The sequence below is a fragment of the Ctenopharyngodon idella genome, chromosome 17 (assembly GCF_019924925.1).
Source record: "Ctenopharyngodon idella isolate HZGC_01 chromosome 17, HZGC01, whole genome shotgun sequence".
Taxonomy (NCBI): Eukaryota; Metazoa; Chordata; class Actinopteri; order Cypriniformes; family Xenocyprididae; genus Ctenopharyngodon; species Ctenopharyngodon idella.
The window spans coordinates 12,032,288-12,055,761 of NC_067236.1; the positions used below are offsets into that span (position 1 = coordinate 12,032,288).

At 38.4% G+C, this 23,474-nt stretch overlaps 1 protein-coding gene across 1 annotated transcript; it reads left to right on the forward strand.

The window, feature by feature from the left end:
- Positions 1–392: 392 nt before the first annotated feature.
- ythdf2 (YTH N6-methyladenosine RNA binding protein F2) lies at positions 393–14,581 on the forward strand. Its single transcript, XM_051867471.1, has 6 exons — positions 393–609; positions 774–798; positions 2,414–2,493; positions 4,049–5,671; positions 10,536–10,598; positions 12,914–14,581. The coding sequence occupies exons 1-6, from the start codon at positions 583–585 to the stop codon at positions 12,935–12,937; spliced, it is 1,842 nt and encodes a 613-aa protein (XP_051723431.1). The 5' UTR covers positions 393–582; the 3' UTR covers positions 12,938–14,581.
- The last annotated feature ends 8,893 nt before the right edge of the window (positions 14,582–23,474 follow it).

Consider the following 23,474-nt stretch of genomic DNA (forward strand, 5'->3'; position numbering starts at 1 on the left):
GATTTAAACTGTGTCAGAAAAAAAAATTATCTTTATTATGTCAGATAACACTTAAGCAAAACATGGTCAGGTCAAAGTGTCTGAATAATTTTTGGTTCCAAATTCTTATCAATTTTACTGGTAGTCCACTGTGTGAAGAATTTTTGGGTATAATATGTCACAGTTTACTTTATTTTGCTATCCTCACTTACATAAATGAACTATAGTGTCCTGCACCCACTTGTAAAAATATATCAAAAATATCAAAAATGTCTGAATAATATTTGGCTTGAGTGTATTTAAATGTATGTATGTCCAATGAAGATTTCCCCATCACGTACATTCACAACCTCCTCCTCCCAGCCGTACAGCGGCGCTGTACTGCCGTGGATAAATGTGCGGCGGCCGCTCGGCCATGTTGAAGTGTGGAGGAACTGCAGCCCGCCATTGTGTGCCTGATCTGCAGCTGTACTGAGAGAGAGAGAGAGAGAGAGAGAGAGCGAGAGAGACGGGCGCAAAGACTTTAAAAACACACACATTTCCCGTTGACTTTAACCCGCAAACAAACGCGCAGTATAACACACAGGCTCCGGGGAGAGAGATATGTCAGCCAGCAGCCTTCTGGAGCAGGTAAACAGAGGCACTTTGTGAACATTGAGCAGAAGTGGCGTCGAGGCGGGTTTTTTTCTCTCTCGCAGCGCGAGTTCAGGCCTGAGCTTCATATAAACCTTCATTTATTCTCCCTCTTTCCTCTCAAAACTCACTCCTTCATGAATCACCTGGACCCAATCCAGAGACCGAAAGGCCAAGCAAACAAAGGTAGGTGAAGTGCTGGCATACCGTTTTTGCGCTGTAATAAGAGTCTCGTGTTGGTGTTGCTGTTAGCAGGCCGTGTGTTCATACCAATTCCGCTATTAAATCAAGCGGTTAAACCTGCTTAAAACAATCCCACGTGGGATTAGAAGAGAAGTAGGTCTTATAGTAGAGAATCTGGTTGGATTTAGTCTCTCAGAACTGAGAAGAGCTTGTGTTTGGAGCCCACGCTAGTTAGCCGCCTAGCACAGGCGAATAGTGAGGCCGAGTGCAGCTGAACGCGTGACACACACTCAAGCACCTGAAAACCCACATACACTGCTTGAACACTGTTTTAGGTGTTTACTTCAAATGTAGTGGTGTAAGTGTCACACATACACTTAAATCAGCATCCCTATCAGTGGCCAAGAGGCCGGGGTTTAAACCGGGAGGAACCTGTTAAGGGGATTTTCGGCACCACACGAAATGTATCAACCTTTCACAATCCAGTTACATGTTGAATCCGAGCACATGACCACGTGGATATGATGTGAGAGCTTTTAATCCTTAATTTTAGTCTCATTTTCAATTTAAAAGTGCTGACGGTGTTTTTCATACAGTATTTAGTAAAAAGACGCTACCAGCTAATGTTACACAGTGACAAAAAATGAGGAAATACTAAAACATAGCCAGTATAATCTTAATAAAATAATTACTATATATTAAGTTAAATGTACTAGACAAAGTTGAATGCAGTACACTTACAGCAAAACATAAATGACAATTAAGTTTACACTTTTACAAACTTAATAAACTAGTATGAAGATCAGATCGCAGGCTGGTTTCTGATGTTTAAATATAAATTTGGCTGTGATGAATGAACATCTGCATTTGATCTCTTTTAAAATGATGTGATACTTTGTTTTATTCTAGCTGTTTCTTTTGAATTTCAGTCAGTGTGATTAATCCACATGTTGAGTTCAGCAGCAGGTGCATTGATCTGATGGTGCGTTCAGGTGCATGTCAGAAAGATCATGTGCTTTCAACTTTTATTCATGAACAGCACCACACAGTCATAATTATGAGTGGGAATAATCAGAGTTGAGGGCCATCAGTGAGACAATGGATGTAGCTGATGGTAAATCTGTTGAAATGTATGAATTTTTTTTTTACAATAAAACTAACAAAGTTGCCTGTGCAAAATACAAAAGTATTGTACAATTATAATAGAACATATACAACGATTCAGTTTACAGAGCTTTCAGATAGAATATCTAGCAGAATCAATATCAATAGAAACATAAAAATGCAAAACCACACCTGATGTGCATTATTCATAATTCATAAAGTAGAGTTAGAAAGCTTTGCTTTTTTTTTTGTGTGTGTGGAAAAAGTATGTTGTCATCTCACTCCAAACAAAGTGATTTGAACACACCTGATTTTGTAATAATAAATCCCCAGCTTCCCAGGAGGACTTGAACACACCATGAGTTTTGTTCCTTGAGAAGCATACACAGTTCTTTCAAAGTTCCCACATAAAAATTTCCAGCTTTGGCTTAACCTTATCACATCCTTTTCTTTAGGCTGCTGTGAAAAAGAAAAATCATGGATGCTCTAACTTTTTGTATCTTTTGCTTTCCAGTGCAAAACGGAGCAGTTACCCAAAAGGATACTTTGAACGATGATGAGTTCGAGCCTTACCTGAACGCTCAGCCCAGACAGGTAGGTCTTGTTTCAGAGCTAAACAAAAGAAGGAACCCATAGAGACAAAGAGCAGGGCAATTGTTTTTGCTGCCTATTCTCTTGAGGGTTCCTTATGGCCCGTAATTGCATCCTGGTCTCTGGGCTTTGTTTTCTTATTGGGATGTCACTATGGCAGTCTACACTACGGCCAAAGGCTGTATGAGAGTTGGTTAAAGAGGTGTGTGGGATTAGTAAAGTCATCCATCATATTATTTACACAGGCAGATGTTTAGTTGCTGCCACAATTTTAGTGCACATTGGTGACTCATAGGAAATTGTGCAAAATGCAGCACAGTTGTTTACCAGGAAGTGATAAAGGTGATTATGGAATGAAATAATTATGAAAAATTACATTTGTTCCTGTCCAGACATTCTGTAATAGAATTTCATTCAAATGAAAAATTCCACAATTTATCAATCCTTGCACTAATATATGCTGAAATAGCGGGTTTTCTGGCAGTGGATGTCTTCTCAGAAAAATGGGACAAATGAATAAAGGGTCTAGTATTCACTCTGTCAAAGGAATGCTGGGATCCTTTGTAGGGAATCTGTGCCACTGTTGCTTTCACAAAGCTGATTGCTGGTGTTGAAAATATGAGCAGGCTGTGTGCCTGGAGGGGTGTCCCAGTCCTTGACCATTCCTAAATGGTCTTCTCAAAGCTCAACATTTCTGAAGATATGTTTTAGTACAGATGTTAGTACAGTTTTATGTTGGTTAGCAGGCCTCAACAATAAAGATGGCCTGCTGACCCTAGGGCACCTTTTTTATTATTATTACAATGTTACTACAATTTAAAATGACTTTATATATTTTAAAATGTTATTTATTCCTGTAATGGCAAAGATAGTATATCAGCGTTATTACTCCAGTGTCACATGATACTTCAGAATTATCCTGATTTGGTGCTCAAGAAACACATCTTAGTAATGTTAAAAACAGTTGTGCTGCTTATTTTGTTGAAAAGAACAGCATTTATTTGAAGTTTTGTAACAAGTGTATTTACTGTAACTTTTGGTCCATTCAATACATCTTTGCTAAAATGTTTATTTTTTTATTTATTTTTTTAACAGACCCCAAAATTGAACAAAAGTGTATGTGAAACTACTGAAAAAAGTTTAGACAACTGTAATTGTCTGTGTAAATTAATTTGTAAATTGTGAACCATTTTAAACTCTTTGTGTTGGCCAGTGAAATTTTGGCAAGTAGTAATTTGAGCTACTGGCCATACAAGCAGCATAAATTCTTATTATTTAAGCCCTTGTTAGCCTCACTTCCGTAATTTATTTTATTAAGCATTATTTTCTTTCAAAACAGCAGTAATGTTAAGGGAAAGTGGAGAATATTTGGATGACTGAATGACTTTAATGGACAGTATAGATAATTGGTAGAAAATTGTTCCTTTGCTTCTTGCACCGCAATGTCACTTGTTAATATTAACCCTCCGCTGCTTTTGTATCGTTCTTGTTTGCATTTTCAACCTGTGCAGCTGACAATGATCAATGAGAAGCTCATATATTGTTCTTGTTTTTGCAGAGCAATGCCTATACGGCCATGTCCGACTCCTACATGCCCAGTTACTACAGCCCCTCGATAGGCTTCACCTATTCGCTGAATGAAGCAGCATGGTCTACAGGCGGTGACCCCCCGATGCCTTACCTGGCCTCTTATGGACAGCTTAGCAATGGGGAGCACCACTTTCTCCCAGATGCCATGTTCGGCCAGTCTGGGGCACTGGGGAGCAACCCTTTCCTGGGACAGCACGGCTTCAACTTCTTCCCCAGTGGGATTGACTTCCCTGCCTGGGGGAACAGCAGCTCTCAGGGACAGTCCACACAGAGCTCAGGTTACAGCAGCAGTTACGCCTACGCACCTAGCACGCTAGGAGGCGCAATGATCGATGGACAGTCTCCCTTTGCAGCAAATGAGCCGCTCAACAAGGCCGTGGGAATGAATAGCTTGGATCAGAGCATGGCGGGGCTTAAGATTGGAGCTGGGGACATGGCACCCAAAGTTGTTGGTTCTGGACTTCCTGGAGGGCCACTGAGTCAGGTGTCTGCAGCTCCCACTATGCCTCCTGCCTCCATGGCTCCTGCAAAAACTGCATCTTGGGCGGACATTGCCAGCAAGCCGGCCAAACCACAGCCTAAGCTGAAAACCAAGGGGGGACTTGGCGGGACAAATCTGCCACCGCCTCCAATCAAACATAACATGGATATTGGGACTTGGGACAACAAGGGGACTATGCCTAAACCAGCAGCCCCACAGCAGACTTCCCTGCCAACTAACGGTCAGCCGCCCAATCAATCGTCTCCTCAACCGGGTGCTACTGCTGGCGGGGTGCCGCAGCTGCCCCTCAGCAATGGACAGCTAGGGCCTCCTACTAGTCAACTCGGTCAGCACCCTCTTCCTCCAGGTGGCCAGCCGGGTGCTGTCCCACCTCCATTATCCCAGGGCCCTGCTGCTCCCCAATCCTCCCAGCCAACCCGCTGGGTGCCTCCGCGTAACCGTGCCAACGGCTTTGGGGATGCAGCGGGCGGACCTGGCCAATCCCCTCCCAATTCAGGAATAGGTGGGGTTGCTGTGCCAGCAGAACCCCACCCAGTTCTGGAGAAACTGCGCATGGTGAACAACTACAATCCCAAGGACTTTGACTGGAACCCTAAGCACGGTCGCGTCTTCATCATCAAGAGCTACTCTGAGGACGACATCCATCGCTCCATTAAGTACAATATCTGGTGCAGCACAGAACATGGCAATAAGCGCCTGGACGCTGCGTACCGTTCGCTGGCCAACAAAGGGCCCCTCTATCTGCTCTTCAGCGTGAACGGCAGCGGGCACTTCTGTGGTGTGGCTGAGATGCGATCACCCGTGGACTACAACACTTGTGCAGGCGTGTGGTCGCAGGACAAGTGGAAGGGCCGTTTTGATGTGCGTTGGATCTTTGTGAAGGACGTTCCCAACAGTCAACTGAGGCACATTCGTCTGGAAAACAATGAGAATAAGCCGGTGACCAACTCCCGTGACACTCAGGAGGTTCCGCTGGACAAAGCGCGTCAGGTGTTGAAGATCATCGCAAGTTACAAGCACACCACCTCCATTTTTGACGACTTCTCACACTACGAGAAGCGTCAGGAAGAGGAGGAAAGTGTGAAAAAGGTAACCTGCCATGGCCTTGCTCCATCAGGAATATAAAGCTGATTATCTTTAATCCAGTTCTTCACAAAGTTCTTTTGCTGATGTCGATTTTCAAAATGTTAAATGTCAATTTTGTCCTTATGATATTTTGCATCTGAAATCATACCTTTTATGCTCTTAGAAATGGAGTTATTTTATCTGAAGCAGATTAAGATTGTTTCCTTTAGGGCTGCACGATATTGAAGAAATGCAATATGCAAAAAATTCTTTATAAAATGCGATAGTCGATATGCAGTGTGATAATGCTTCAAGTGTGTGAAATCTATTTAAATTATATTTAATTATTTAAAATCTGAAAATTATATAACACAGTATGTTTCACATTCTTTCTGGGAGGGGAGGGGAAGAATCCCTACAGCTGAAAGTGAACAGTAGTACATGAAAAGCAATTCCACAAATCTGACAATGTCATTTTAACATCAATGTAAACAAACAAACAAAGTATTTGAAATGCCTACAACTCTTTGCTCATCTTGTTAATTTTTCAGGTTGATACAACTATACATTACCATTAAGAACTCCCAGGTAAATAAAAACACCTGAAACTATTGGAGGATTAGTTATTTTAATTCATCTTTATTAAAAATGAGAACAAAGATGCAAATTGCAAACAATAGGACAAATACAATAAACATGAAATAAACAGTGCTTTAAGTTTTTCAGGTAGGCCTACATCTATTTTAGAGTAGCATTCAAGTAAGAAACGATACAGAAACTGAATAATCAGATGTAAAAATAAAACACTGCATAGTCTTCACATGAATTAAATATACTTTGATTCATATTAAAGTTACAAATTATTCGGTCAAGCAGTGAGCAATTTTTTTTTTTTTTTCTCTTTCCCAACTGTTTACTTTCCCTTAACACAAATGACTTTTCATTAATACTCACCAAGACAGGCATTTTGACATAACTGTGTGTGTATTTGACCATTTGAGTGCATTAAGCTGAATGAGGACTGAATTAGGGATTGCACGCAGTCTGAGAGGCGGCTTTCTGTGTGCAGGCTTTGTGTGTCAGACTGTGTGAGTCCCGCAATGAGTTGTTTCCTTCAGCTTATTGCACTTAATAACTCTTTAACATTAAGCAAGCCACATGTAAGTAATGGTCGTGTGCCCAACCTATATGCGTCAACCTAAAACTTTGACAACTTCTTGAAGTAGCCTATTAAAATCCTTCTGATATCACAAGCCTTTGCGATATGCATATCACCATATGTACATTTGCCATATTTCGATATATCGTGCAGCCCTAGCTTCCTCTGTCAAATACCCATTTACTTAAGGAAAATGCAACCTGTTGCATATTGTTGCTGCAGGTAATGGAAATGCAGATTCGTGGTTTGTGCAAATAGCTAAACCACAAAGAGCTTGATCATAAGTATTCATAAAACAATTGTTTTCCTCCCGTCGTTAACGGAGTCAGTAGAAGGGGTAGTTCATCTGAAAATGAAATTGTCATTTACTCAAGTCATTCTAAAGATGCAGTGGTCAACTGGCCATAATCATTTTTATTTTATTTTGCCTAATCTCTATTCAGGACTTGCGCACTAACTGCATTGCAATCATTTTTAAAAAATAAATAAATAAAATTTGTGTGGAAATATTAACACTGCGTTAACACAGACCAGAGACTGGACACGGCGAAGACGGATGCCAAAGAGCGCTCATATACGCCAGCAGAGCAAATACTGTCATAGCAAGCTCACTGTTTGCGATTCGGAAAATATTGAATTGGGGGTGGAGTTTATATAAATGTATCTCTAAAGGGAACTGACTGTCTTCAGAAATGTTTCAATGGCATTTTCTTTTTTTTTTTCTTACCTCCGTATAATGCCTGTTTATAAGCACAGCGCTGCTTTGTGTACAGCCACCTACTGTTCAAGAGTGACTTTGCATTTTCGTTCAGTCTGTCTGCTTTTTTTTTTTTTTTTTTTTTTTTTTTTTTTTTTTTTTTTAAAGGGCAGTTTGCCTGTTATTGAACAAATAAACAAAAAATAAATTTGCTTAATGAAGAAAAAAATTGCAACCAGGATCAGAATTGGCCAGTTTGCTTGTCAGTGAAAAATCATGATCTGTGCATCAGTTCACTGACACAAATAGTTGAAATATTCTTTGTTTTGCAGAAGATAGTCATACAGGTTTGAAACGAGTACATTTATTTTGGGTTGAACTATCCCTTTTAACTCGTGCTGTGGAGTTCATAAAGATTTTTTTTTTTTTTTTTTTTTTTTTTTTTTTAATATAAATCAATTTTGTTCTCAGTTTCTTATTAGTGGGACATCTACCAGTTTGAATCCCCATAACCCCTGTTGTTTGACCAGAGTGTTAGTATGTCAGATAACAAACTTTTGGTTAAACTGACCTTAAACTCCCAACCACAGGTAGCACACCTCTTGCAGTTACTGTGCATCACTGCATGAGAACAAGTTACTTGACAAACATTTTGATGCTGCTTGCCCGTATTTCAGTTCTGCATACTACAAATTTTTTTTTTTTTTTTTGGGGTTTTTTTTGCCACAATCCAAACCGTGTGAGAAAATGTTTAAAATGGCACATGAAGACTAATGTAATATATGGTTGTGATCACTTTTATTCTGCATTTTCTTGAATATGCGTCTTCTTTCTTCTTTCTTGTCTTTGTTTGGTATAGTATATTTTGACTTGGTGTTAGTTTATTGTGGTGACCAGCATTTATAGTTCCCTGACAGCACATAATTATGTTGAAACAAATGAAAGCACAGCACAGCCCAGATAATCCACCGATCTCTTTCATATAGTGTTTACACTAATGCTTTTTCTGCCACACATGTGTGTGGTGCTGTTGCAGCAGTAATTTTTAGAGGGGTATTTTTAGAGAATTCATCTCTTTACCGTGGTTATATGTATGACATGAATTATGGCTGTAAATCTCTAGAATACAGTTCTTATTACAGTTCTTTTTGTATTGGTGGGCTGATATCACCAGTTTAGCTCACTGAATCTTAGTAGCAGGGCAATTATTCTGTTTGAATTAGATGTAATTGCTTTATTGTGAAGTATTACTTACTGCAATAATACGTTTTAAAAACACCTTCAAGTGAAATTGTTCTGTGAATTGTATACTTCATTTTTTCCCTGCATATGCTAGCTTATGCATAGAGTCGAACTTGAAGCCTTTCAAACCAAGTATACTCAATTTAATAGCATGTGCAAACGGAGGCGGTTGAAACCTAGAAAGTTTTATCTGTCCAGTGTCTGCGCTGTTTTTCCCCAGAAACTATGACCGATTAAAAAAATGTCTTTGTATTCTTTTAAACTAAAGTTGCGGCTTCTTTAAAAGCCCTTGTCAATGCAGGTGCCTGTTGTGACAGTCTCTGGTATTTTGCTGTGGTTTCTTTCTACTTTTTTTTTTTTTTTTTTTTTTTTTCTTTTCTACTGTAAAACAACGATTTGGTCCAATGTTGCTACCTTGGGGAACAACCGATAAGTGCAAAACAAATATCAGTGTGCATGTGTCCTGCGCATACAAAGTACTTTTCTGGACCCTTATGTACACGTTAAAAACCGAAGTATGCTTTGGGCTTAAGAGCGCCACTTCAGAGTTTGTCCTTCTGCACTCATCACTCTCCAGTAGAGCTGCACAATTAATCATTAAAAGATCTCGATTCAAACACCCACTCAATCTTATTCCTAAATGGCAGCGATTCGCTTGTCTATTAAACCTTTTACAAGCATAGCATTCAAATCTGTATTGGCGCTGCCGCTGACCCAAAGAAAGCAGTTGTCATGTATAGATACGAAACAGTCTTCACAAACAGTCTTTTCAACCACACAGTATTATTTCTGTTACCAATATTCATATCACAAAAGTCCTGGGAAGTTTATATTTCGGATATAAACGCTGATGTCTATGGAAGCTGTCAGAATAGAGTAAATCACCTTTTAAAATAGAGCTGCACAGCTCTAGATGTATTGAGATATATTCAACAGACAATTAAACAAAATGGCATGTAATTTAATAGAGGTTCTGACAAAATGGTAATTGCTGCTGTCTAATTAAAAAAAAAATGTATAATTTGACTTATCTGTTTGAATAAATGATTTAATGATTTGCTTATAAATACTTGTTTCATTAATGGATGAATCGGAGTGTTTAAACATCTCTTGAATGATTCAATGACAAATACATTTAAGGCACTTGTCACAACCTTGTTGCGTAACAATGTAATCGATTAATCTGTGTAATCGTTATTTGAGGCATGAAGTTACTTTCAAAAGGTGATTTGCTCTATTTTGACCACTATTGTAGACATCAGTGTTGAAGTGTGGTTGAAAAGACTGTTTGTGAAGCAGTTTCATACTTTTACAACTGCTTTCTCTGGCTCAGCAGCAGTGCCAATGTAGATTTGTATGTTTCTGTGTGCTTTTGTTAAAGGCTTAATAGATATAGGTGAATCATTGTGATTTAAGAATGAGATCGCGTGGGTGTTTGAATCAAGATCGCAATCTTTTAATGATTAATTGTTCAACTCTCTTGAAAGTTACATGACACTTCAAATAACGATTGCATTGTTACGTCACCAAGTGTTGACTAGTGACTGTTAAAAATGTCTTTTCATTCATTCGAGAGGTTTATTTATTTTGTAAGTTCTTGTCCAGTGATGCGCAACTGGACATTCAAATTGTTTGGTCCTAAAGGGTTGATGTATAAGAAATGATCATCATATTGTTAATCAGTATTAAGCCTAGTATACAAATATTATTGTTCTCTGTAATTTGCATTTGAATGATTATGTTTGGCATTCCAAAAGGATTTGACTAAACTCTATTTGTCTCTTGGGCAGGTGGAGGTTCAGGGGAGTGACCCGTACTCCAGTAACTCCAGTCGGAGCCACTACAGAATGCAGGTGATGCATCTTGCAGATTCGCCCATCATTCATACTGTCCTCTGTCAGCATGCTTGTAAATGAGTTTGTAAGCTTGTAAATAATAGATTTCATCTTAGTTTTGGCAGCAGCCCCTGCTATTAGACATGTTTGTGCTTTAACATGCCTTTTTGGGCTTGTCAGTAGACGCAACAGTAAAAATATGTTCTGATAACATTGTTAAATGGTTCAATGGCATTAATTGTCATTTCCTTTTTGTGTGTGTGTGTGGGTGTGTGTATGTATAGGTGTGTGTATATGAGATGCACCGATGTAACGGCTAACAATTGGTATCGGCCGATTAGAAGCTATTATCACTATCGGCCAATTGTTTAAAAACTGCCGATGGTCAGGGCCGATTATATCCTGTCTATCAAAAGGGTGCGGAAAGACGTGTTCAGACTGCAACTCATACATACTGTGTGTGAAGAGAATCTCTCTTGTGTTCATTCATAGGCTCTTTTTGACTCTATGAATCACCCGTAGTTCAAGCCAGGGTTGCCAGCTCTGCGTTTTGTTTTTGTTTTTATTTTTTTTGTTTTAACTACATCAAATATTATTTGTTGCGCCTCCCATCCAATAATCGCAAAAAGATTTGTGCTTTATTACTTCTGATAAGAATTAAAGTTTCAGTTTTCAAATTCTGTCCATTTTCTCATGAAATTCAAACAATAAATGGCGTTTTGACGCTCTTAAATGTGACATGTCAGATCGCTGTAATGCCTCAGCTCGGAGCGTGAGTCTTTTCTTCCTCTTCAATACAAGTTATATCTTGAAAAACACAAATGAACATCAAAGGTATGTTGAAATATATTGTACAACTTACCAGAATGTATCATGTCTGATGTAATCACTTTATTTGTATTTCAACCGCGGAAAGACGTCGATAAAACAGCTTGTGAACAATGTCACATGTCACTTTTACCTCCAGGAATGTTTTTCAATGTTCACAGTTCCTTAGCTATCTACATATAAAAAACACTAGAGGAGCTTATTTACTGTTAATTATGTTTGTGCAAATTTGCCATGAAGACAAGTGCTTATGAAAGCTACCTTATGTGATACTAAGTTTTATACATTTCAGTTTTTATTTGAGTGTAATTATTATATCTGAAAATAAACAGCTGAATATAATACCTCTGCTGTTAATTGTAACCTCTAATATTGTAGTGTACCAAATGAGAGGGTTCCCTGTGTAGTTTGCAACATTATTTGGGAGAGAATTATTTATTTATCTTCTTAAGAAAAACCAAACTGTCGGTATTGGCCAATATCATTCTGAATAATCGGCTATCGGTATCTACAGAGAAATTTAGTATCAGTGCATCTTTTTTTTTTTTTTTTTTATATATATATATATATATATATATATATAATATATATAAAATTTATTTTAGTCTGTGGTTTTCAGTTGATGAATTGTAGCATACCTCCAAACAATCGCTACAAGTTTTGTGCTTTGTTGCTTCTGAAATGAATCCGTCTCAGCTTTCAAATTGTCAATTACGAAATTCAAAAAATTTACTGTTTTGGCGCTTTTTAATGTGGCGTGACAGACCGCTGTAATGCCTCTGTTCAAGCAAAGCGCACATGAACTGGTCATCTCTTCCACTTTACTACTAATAAACATGAATGAACATCAGAAGGTTTGTTTAAAGACAGTACTACTACTGTCTACTGACAGTACTACTAAATCTGTTTCATGTAATCGCTCAGTGTTTCAACCATGGAAAGGTGTGAATAAAGCAGCTTGTAAACAGTGTCACAATGTTGCATTTACATTAGAAAAACCATTCCAAGTCTATAAACTTGTTAGTCCACTAGGAAAATGAACTAAAGGAGCATTTTGCTAAATGTATGCGCTATTGCATTTTTACTTAACTTGTTCTTCAGTATTGTTTGAATAAATCATGTTTTTGACAGCCATCATTTAATTTTTTTTTTTTTTTTTTTCAAATGAGTAGAAATATAATTCATTTAAAAAATGTATTACAACTTTATTATAAACTTCCTTGTGTAATTTAAATGTAAGTTGCCTACAAATCAGTAAACATTTAAACATTTAATATTATAGTAATGTACCAACTGGTGTTCCCTGTATAGTTTACAGCATTAGAAATTTGCTGTGTACTGTACCTGATAGGCCCCAATTAATCGATTTTTGAATGGAATTAAAGCGTGATATGTGTCAATGCCCAGCCCTATAAGATTGTTTAAAATTTAATCTTTACAGAATTTGCTGTCAGATTGACACCTCAGCATCCGTTGTTTACAGTTGTCTTTTTATTTTTTTCCAGGATCGTCAAGGACGTGTGAAGTAACAGACACCGCTTTGGGCAAAAGACTGACAGGCCCTATTTTCTCTCCCCAATCTTACAACCAGATATTTTCAGAAATTATTTTGGGGAAGATTTAACCAAGGATTCAAAAAGAGGGAAAAAAAAGAAACTAAATGAAGACTCTGATTTCTGTTGACCTAAAAGACTTACTTCGAACTTGTAGTAAAAGAAAATGACACGATTATTCATAGGACTACAACTTAATTCTATAGGATTCTAATAGTGAACCCAGTACTTCCTACTTTTTTTGGTCCCATTTTTGTTCTGCTGCCTCTTCCTTTCTCCTGTTCTTTTTTTTGTTTGTTTGTTTTTTTTTTTTTTAAGAAAAACATCTCTTTTTACAGTCCAAGCACATGGCTTTGCGCCTCTTACAATCTTGAGGTTTTTTCTTTTTCTTTTAAACAAACATTGAGTTCTAGTGTGCCCGGATCCTGTATAAGCAGGTTTCCCCCCCTCATTTCTCGAACTCCTCCTCCTCTTTATTGGAGCTGAAACCATCCAGTCAGGATGTGCAATGATCGTCGCCTTCTCAGTGGATGTTCCATTGTTTGTTAATTGGCCACTAGTCAGTACAAGTCTCATTACCTTCTGAGGAAGAAAAAAAGTTTACCAAGATAATAAAATGGAAAATTGTAATTAAAAAAAAAAAAAAAAAAAAAAAAAAAATCTAATGAATGTTCAGGAATGTCCTGAGTTTTTCTGTTCCTTTTTGGTTTTGTTTTTTTTATTGTGTTGGTAATAGAGGGTGTTTGGCAGGGGACGGTAAATGGACAAGCCAATTTTGTTGAGTTAAGGCTTTTGCTCATTGGATCAGTTTTATAGTGTACAAAAGGGGGCCGTGTTTGAGAGTTGTCAGCTTATTTTTCCATTTACTCCTTTTCTTCTGCAAGTTAAAGAAAAATTGTTGCTATGGGCTGCTCTCCTCCCATCTTTTTTTTTTTTTCTTTTTTTTTTTTTCTCGCCTTTCTCTTCCGTTTCTTAAGTCTGCATTGAGGTGGGCCTTGCACCCTCTCTTTCTCATAATCAGTTCATTAAAAATAAATGTGGTATACTCTGCAGAACTTGTGTGTTGCATTTTCCCCTTGTTTGACTAAATACTACGTCATGCACTAACCTATGTCCCAAACAGCCTGGTCCGCCCAGCACCCACACTCCTCTCCTACACTAGCTGCCTGCGCACTTCACCCTCTTCTACTTTGTTCATGTCAGTGCATTAAACAACTCCTGCAAAACTGCTGGCATTTAGCAGTGTCAGAATAAAGATGCTGCACAAAACTTCAAGTGTGTTTGCTGTCTGAAGAAGTGGACTGATAGCATGATCCAAAGTTTGTGTAATGGTACCTTTTCTTATTGGCACACCGAGGGATTGTTTTACCTGTATCCATGGCCATCTGCTTAAATGTCATTTGTTACAAACACAATATGCGTTTCTTGTCAGGAAGCAGTGTCAAACCTTGAGTATTTGCCACCTTTATAATGAATAAATAGTTGGGTTAAATATGGTGAACATATTTATTCACTTTATATTTAAATGAAATCACCAATACCCCCCTTTAAAACTTAGTGGTTGTTCCAGGTCTCAACGAAGAAAATGCTTGCTTTGACATTAAAAAGTTCTGGAGATGAGATTTCTCACAAGGGCTGAAATGTTTTTTGGTTCTCTGTGGATTGACCAGCTTTTTTTTCTTCTTCTTCTTTCTTCCATGATCTCCCATGAAACCGCTTAATTATTTTAAACAATGTAATAAGAAACACTTTTTTTTTTTTTAATTTGTACTAATTTTCTTTATATAATATTGAGTGATTGTATGGTTTTATATGCGATATTGCTTGACGTTTACTAGATTAGAAGCACTTTCTTAATCGTCCTTTCGATGGCGCTGTTTCCACATCCAACCTCAACGAGTGTGTTTCGAGTGTGTAAACAAAGCTGTATGTTTTAGAAAATCGCTAAAATCTTGGATAACCATTTTTCTGAAAATAGAATTCTTTTAAGTTGCATGCTAGTATCCTAAAATCACAGTGGACTGCTTTCTATATTGTTCGTCAGGCAGACTGGTTAATCCTAAAATGGCGGCACCATGTAGAATTGAACATGCTTGTCCAACAGGGGGCGTTAAAACTTCATTTTTCATGCTCCTCCCTAAACTGGTGTGAACGACCCGTTTGACGAAGAAAAGGTCGCACTTTTGACGCTGATTGTTAATTTGAGGTTTCAAATAATGTATTTATTTTATTCCATTAATCTGTGACTATCTACGTCTTTAAACAAAATATCTAGGTGTCTATACAAATTAACCTAGATCACTAACTCTTTAAAAGCATAGTTCATTCAAATATTAAAAGTGTCATTTTCTCACCCTCATGTTCCAAACCTGACTCTTCCTTTTTTCTCTCTCTCTCTCTCTGGAACATAATTTGAGAAACATTTCAGCGTTTTGTCCATACAGTGATAAAAGTCAGTGGTAACCAAAACTGGTTACCAACATTCTTCAAAACATCTTTTTTTTGTGTGTGTGTTCAACAGAAGAAAGAAAACCAGTTTGAAACGACATTAGGGTTTAGAAAATAATGCAAGAATTTTAATTTTTTGGGTGAACTGTCACTTTAAAAATCCTGTTTCTGAATGAATTCACATTCTCAGAACAGACACATTTAATATTACAGATGCATGTAAAGAAAGATGCAAAATGTTTGTTGTATAACCATTTATTTCTGTCAAAACTCACAATGAAGTAAAAAAAATAACACATTGGCCTACACAATAACAAAAGTATCAAATATAGCCCATATTTTTAAGGCTTTGTGACACTTTTGTATTGTATTTCATTGTGCACAACATCACCAAACGTTTCACTTTGTTTCATGGGGTAAAATTACCAGAGACATTTCACACTGAATATGAAATAATTTAAAATTTAACTATCCCAACGGTTTTGAGCTTGTCAAAGGCCACAGTGTCAGTGTGGTCACAGCCATCAATCAATTAAACCTTTTAATTGATGACAGCACAGTAGAGCTCTGCCTCCTTAAGTGCAAAAACAAGCGTTTACAAGAAGCCTTATGTGCGTCTGAATCAGTTTGGGTATAGTGTGTATGTTGAGTCTTTAGTGCATTAAAATATTAGCCTGTCTATTTGGGTACTTTGTGTGTGTGTGTGTGAGGGCCAAATGTTATGACAACACACTAGTGAGGACATTTTACTGGTCGTCACTAGTTAAGAAGGCTTGTTTGCACATGATTCTGTGATGGGTAGGTTTAGAGGAAGGGGTTGGGTTAAGCAATTAAAATAATATAGCTAAAATCAATGGAAGTCTATGCAATGTCCTTACTAATATAGTGAAATAAATGTGTGTGTGTGTGTGTGTGTGTGTGTGTGCATGGATGATATTGGGGGTGTTTTACGTATGAGTGGGGAATAAGATGCAGCACATGGCTCAACCTCCCGTCTGTCTATGTCATGCCGCCTGAGGGGCCCTTCTCTGACCTCGGCCCCCCTCTCCCCAGGGACACCAAAACCTCTTGGGATCCCCAGACAACATAAAGGTGGGGAGGGGGGCGGCACGTGTCTCTGAGACCGTTGATGCGGTGTGTGTTTAAGACAGATGCAGTCTAGTCTGTCCCTGTGTCTTATGTTCTCTGAAAATAAATTTTGCTTAGCTTCATAGCAAATCAGATAGTGTATATGCCTGCTGATGTTTACATTATGATTTACATTTTCTGTAATAAAAATTGCCTTAGGTTTTGAAGAAAATCACAACCTCAAAAATTATTTCTTGGGAAAATTCTTAATAAACTATTTAACTTGTGGATAAAAAAGGCTAATATATAGGTTTATCTTGCATACTTTTGGCTCAATCGCTATAACAGTGCAGGCCACAGGAAAGTCTGCAGCGATTTTCATGCTTTTAGATCATATCCGTGTAGCCGCTGATAACAGGATGCACCTGAATAACAAAGAGATGCAGGCCTGAACTCAATCAGTCGCGGTTTTAAGAGCAATAGATGTTGTGAATTTCCGATTTGGGTTCTTCTTGTATCCCAGACAGTATTATCGCTTTTTATCCTGCTGCCGTTGCCGTTCGGATTGTGTGCGGGGTGAGGGGCGAGGAGCGCGCGCTGCGTTTATCAGTGTGTTGACAGTCGAGCAGCCGCATGCGTTCAGCGCATTATCAAGAGCGCGCGCGTGTATTTTTGCCATTAGTAACGCCTGGCCATGTCTGCAAAAGATGCAATTTACATAATAAAATTATTTCTGTACTACACTGAGGGACATATTTATTTCAAACGAATATGTATATATGGAGGTCGAACGAAAATATGAAAGGGGCAATTTAAATGTCCTTTCAATTGCATAAAATGTATTTTAACGCAAGTTAGAAATAAAACACAAATAGCACGATTTTAATTTAAAAATGAACAACAATCTGAATTTAGGATAATTTATTAGTCTATATATATGCAAAGCCTTGCACATTTAATGCTGTCTGTTTTTCTATATTTAAATGATTAGTTAGTTTATAAGCATCGGTCATTTTCATATTTATTTATATGACAAAGAAATTATCCAAATTAATTTATTCAAAATATTCATTAATTGTAATTTGCTCTTAATTTTTTTCAAAATCACGTTAAGATAAACATAAGTAGCCTAGAAGTCTTATGTATATTTGTCATATCTGTGTTTTTCCCCTGTAGAGTATTTTGAAAGACTAGGGCTACATAAAACAAAAATATATATAATTTAAAAAAAATAAAATCTCAAAAATTACATTAGTTGATATCTTTGATGATATCTTTGTGCAGAGACCGAATATTAGACATAGGCTACTAAAATTTATTTAACATTTTATCGAAACTTTTTCATTCATAATTAGTCTAAATTATTCTTTGATCCAAAATAAAATTATTTTACTTTTAATTTATTTTACTTACTCGTTATTGTGGAATTCAAGAGTGTGACACGTAACCTCAACATGATTAAAGTGCAAGTTAACGTTCCTCCCAATCTAGGTTCATAACTGCAATTTTAAAATATTTATATGATTCTAAACAAGAAACAAAAATGATATAGGCCTACAGATTTGCAAAAGCGTCTTTTGGTAGTGATCGCGCAATTGTTGTTATCTGAAGTCGTCAAGAGGACAAATGTGAAGTGTGGAAAAAACAAATGCGTCTCCAAGGTTTGTAAGTTGTACGAACAAAAAAATATTCCATGTAAATGTATAAAAGCGTAAAATGCAACACCAGCAACGTCACGTGCAGTCCGAATGACTGTCAGAGTGATTAATATTTGCTTTTATTGTCTTCACAGTTGTCTGTTCTTCCGACAGAAATCTAGCCTGAGGGGCAGAGCCTCATCCCAGACCCTGTTTGCCTTTCTTTTGTGAGTAAAATTCATCATTAGTCATAAATAAATACGTAAACTTTGACCCCTCGAAACATCTGCGCCACGTGCCAAGAGCAGATAGGTGATTTATTACTGGCAGTTTGAAGGGACATGATTTGAATGGCAGAAGCTTTATGGTGGGCCTTATATGTTGGTGTTTGTGCTCTTCTACTGTTTAGGCTAATATCTGAAGTATCAGGCTGCAACAAACCCTAATAATACCGTACTAAGTGTTTTCTTTGCAACGGGCCCCTGAGCTTACTCTAAATTCACTGCGTCACAGATTTGGACAAAGCTTTCAGAAATGACAGAATTGTGATTTAAAAGAAAATTGCTCAAAATGTATGGGTAATATTTAAAGTCCTTAATCCCATGCTAACTACACTGCATTTGCATATTGCACTCCAGTGCTTGTAATGATTGCTTGTGTTGTGAAATGTAGGTCATAACGCAACCTTTGCAGTTTTTGCCTCCGAGCCTTTTTCAGAGCATTGTCACTAAATATAATCTCATGGTTTGGGAGAGATACAGCCATGCCTTTCGTAAGTCATTATATGCGTATTAGGCCCTGTGTTAATGTGTGTTTTTTTGTTTGTTTGTTTTCTCATTATGATGAATATTCGTCGGTCTACTTAAGTGTTTGCGCTGTAAAAGGGGAGCTGCTTCCATGATATTGCTGTAAATCAGGTAGGGGATGGCAGTGGGATGGTGCAGTGTGTTATTTTATTGTGTACATATGATGTCTAATATAAAACCACAGTTGTAGTGACCGTACTAAACATGACTCAGTCACGTCGATCGGTCGCTCAGGTGAGTGCTGCTGTTGGCTTCTCTCTTGGCATTCACCGCGTGCCTTAATTGTATTGAAATTAAATCAAGGTCCACTGTGAACACAAAGAGCAAAAACCCAAGTTTCCGAACGCCGTCCACTTTGTCTTTTCGTACAAACTCTCTCTTGTTCCTCTTCATCCCTGCAGTCTGGTCTGTACTCAAGTCTAACGGTTCAGTCGTGCACTTCAGCTTCCCTGCCGGTTCTCTCGCTGTCTGTATTTGGTCCCTATGCGGTCTGCACATCCTGTTCTTGTCCTTCAGTACAATACCACGTTTCTGTACTCATCTAAAATATATTTCTTCTCACCTGTCCTCCTTCTCCTGCATCTGATGTGGGCTTTGCTGGTGTTAGTGCAGTCCAAACCAGAAGTCCTAATCTCTCGCATACACACACACATACACACACACACACACACACACACACACACACACACACACACACACTCACAGTCACTTACAAACGCACCAACGCACATCTTTCCGAGGATTCTCCCTGTGTGCGCGGTTTTAAATCGCATAATTCCCGTCTTCGATCGGCCTAGATGTGTGGTAAGAGCAAAACATACATGACAATGCAACACAATGTTTCTCATGGTCATATTTTACACACATATACACAAAAACATTCCATTCAGATACATTCAGACCTCCACAATTCTATCTATGCTCTATACCGAATGCATGCCCTGAGAATTTACAAGAGAGAGAGAGAGGAGACAGTGGAAGAGATAGAGGGGAGATAAAGAGGATCTACCTTTTGTTGTACCCATTCTGCATGAAGCCTTGGCACCTGCTTTCTGTTTCATTCCAGCAGACCTTTTTCCTCTCTCGGCCAAACAAAGAGGACCAGCAAAGCTGTGCGAGAGGGATGTGCGAAGATGCAAAGCTATGCACTGCTCTCCCCCTCGTCCATTCAGCACGTCCACCGCCATGATGAGACGGCTGCCAGCATCGCAATGTAAAGCTAGCGCTTCCCTATGACAGTCTGTTCTCTCCCTCTCTCCCCCCACCTCTCTCTCTCTCTCTCTCTCTCTCTCTCTCTCTTTTTCTTTTATTTCTCTCACTCTCTCCCAGCATACGCACACCTATACGGCAAGTAAAAACAAGTACGGTTAAAATCACATCACATAAATGAGTTGAAGCTGACGATGACAGTTGAAATAAAAGCATACATATATGCATACAGATAACAGAAGATGTACATATATTTAGGAAAATAACAATATTCCAAAACACATCAGTTACAGCCACAAGCATCAGATCACATACAAGAATTACCCAGAAGCACCATCAAAACTACTGACATTAAGCAGCAAATTATCTTTAGATTCGTTCTTTTTCCTCGCATTCTCGCTCTAGCGGAGAAAACAGAAGCATATATCCTGGTTTTTTCCCGTTGTCTTAGTTCCGTCAGTTCTCGCTATTCTCCATCCAAGGGTGAACAGGGGGTCCTGCCGAAGCTCTCTGCCCCAGCTGAGGCTCCTTTTTCTGGGGGCTGGAGAGCAAGGTAGCAATGGGAGATGTTCTGAGGGTGGGGTGGAGGGGGTTAGGGAAAAGGTAGGCAGGTAGGAAGGTTTTCACGCATGCAGGAAGGGAAAATCAGGTGCTGGGATGCTGCAGCTGTTTAAAAACCAAAACAAAAACAAAAAAAAAAATAGAGGGGTATTCTCCCCTGTGCCATCAGCCTGAGAAAATCCAGCAGTGCGCGCCACTAAAAAAAAAAAAAACCTTTTTTTTTAAAAAAAGAAAAGAAAAGCTGAAAATGCGCATATACATATATAAACATCATATATGTATACATATCCAGAGGAAGAGGGAAGGAGCAGGTATGCAAGGGATGAGCGGTTCACACACATGGACACACACACACTGCGCTGCGCACACGCTCGGGCTACAATTTATGCTCTCCGTTTGACACCACCCCCACCTCCCTGGGCACATACATACGCGCGCACACACACACACACACACACACACACGTGCGTGTAACGTCCCAGCTGATCGTGGTAGAGAGATTAGATTGTGGGGACAGCTGGCAGGGATTACACACGCAGGGGGTTGACTGAGCAGGGGAGGGGAGACCCTCTCTGACCAAGATATATACATACACAATAAATTGCACAGAAATGCAGTAAGAAAGTGTGCAGCATCATGTTTACCTAAAAATATACTGATATCGCATAAATGGCTGCTATATTTGGAAATAGGTGAGCACACACACATGAACTGAATGCAAGGTGCACAAATAGCACGCATCTAGACGTTGAGGGTTAATGTATGGTAATACATACTGACTGCTAGGGGGTGGCGGGGTGACACAGTTGACCTTTGACCCTGGACCACTCCATCTTTTCAGGGTGATCAGCTGATTGCAAAAGGGGGGCTGTGGGGAGGCAACCCAATATGCTCCCCTGACACGCACGCACGCAGACGATACATCATGCGTGATATAACACGAGCCGCTTCTTCACTAATGCGCAATATCACTGCAAATCAGCAGGACGAGAGCTTCAAATGTGAAAGAAATTTTCATTTTCAATCGTTTTTTCTTCGTTCGTTCGCATCACGCTTGGTGTTAAATCTGGAAGCGTTTCAAAGCGTGAAACCCCAGTGTACGAGCTATACAGAGGAGATCAATACTGTTTAGTCTTGGATTTTGAGCAGCGTTTGAACTATATCTGACATTTAAATCAATTCTATGCTTCAGCATTTTCTGTTGTGGAAAGCTGCAAAAACATTCTGTTCTTTGATGAAACATCATCTTAAAATTAAATATGCACAGCTATTTAACAGACAGTCATTTTCTTATTTTAATTCCCTATTTTTTCTGAATAGAAATAATTTCATTTAAATATATGCATATAAACTTATACATTTTTGTAATAATTATATATAATTAAACCACCATATACAATTACAGACAGAATGTCTTTTTTTAATGGAGCTAAAACATAAATATTGTGGGCGCGTTAACATCCACAACCGTCTTTTAAACTGTGTGTTTGCGTGTAGTACGCTGAAAATGTGCCCTTGCTCTATTTATGTCTTTGTGAATGCATGTATATTCCTGCGTGAGATCATTATTGTATATTTTTGCATTATATGCGTGTGTACGCCCAAGGCAAATTAAACAGAAATGAAGTGTATGTAAATGGAAGAGATTAGAACCAGTGTGTGTGTGTGTGTGTGTGTGTGTCAGCACTAGCCTAGCCTGCATTCCACCTAGCAATAGCGTCCTCTGAGTGCACTTTAATCTGTAATCTGACAGATTAGCAAATAGGAGCGTTTGAGCTGGATTATCACCTCATTACAAATGACGAGCATCCCAGGACCTGCTCCTTCTGTGTGTGTGTGTGTGTGTGTGTGTGTTGGTATATTCTGTATTTTTTGTGTTTTGTGTCTGTGTGTGAGTGCTTTTGTGCAGTGAGAGCTTAATTTAAATACACTTCCATGATAGTGTGGGCGTTTCTTTAAAAGGGACTCCACATTCATTGCGTTATGTTCAAATCTGAATGGTAAATGGTTTAAAAAAGCAATAGTTTTTCTGAACAGAATTCATTTTTTGTAATATTAATATTTTTCCTGTCCTTCAAAAATGTCTAATTTTCAGCCTTCATCGAAAAATCTATTTTTTACTTTAATCCCAGAGTTCATATCTTGTATGTCAGCATCAGATTAAAATTTCCATCAAAAAATAAATAAACAAAAACAAAGCAACCAGATGTTCTGTTGAAGCGGTCGGTCTTTGCGCTGCATCATTTTAAAGAGGTCACATAACAGATGGGTCGCTAAAACGTCCTCACCGATGAGCCGAAACGGGACATTTACAAGATTACAAAGACTAAAGCTAAATGAGTTTAAAACCTAAACCTGCAGTATTTAAGGGTGAAAGATCATTATTTTAAACTAATACGAGCTACAGCGTGCAAGTAGGGAAAAGCAGAGCGGTGCACGTTGAGATGTGTGTGTTGTGTTTCTTCATTTTTGTGTGTCTCTGCTTTAAAGGTATATGGTTATAATGCTGAGTTGGCCATTATATGTGTGTCTCTGGAGTGTGTGTGCCTGTGGGCTATGCACAAATGTGTATGTGAGCGAGCACTGATGCATGTGTGTCTGTACAGAATGCTTGGTAGGACGTTTGGTAAATCCGGCAGCATGTGCTATTGTGTTCGCTGCTGCTCTAAAATGCATATAAAAAGTAAGCATGAAATGCACAGATAAATGGAGTAAAAAGTACGATTTGTTGTTAAATCAACACATTATAGGGAAAGTTCACTTGAAAATGAAAAGCCTGTCATC

Excerpts from the sequence above, each read along its gene's own strand:
- ythdf2 (XM_051867471.1), top strand. The coding sequence starts at position 583 with ATGTCAGCCAGCAGCCTTCTGGAGCAG. Across the intron at positions 799-2,413 it reads GAAAGGCCAAGCAAACAAAG|TGCAAAACGGAGCAGTTACC; the intron begins GTAGGTGAAGTG and ends TTTGCTTTCCAG. Across the intron at positions 2,494-4,048 it reads TGAACGCTCAGCCCAGACAG|AGCAATGCCTATACGGCCAT; the intron begins GTAGGTCTTGTT and ends TTGTTTTTGCAG.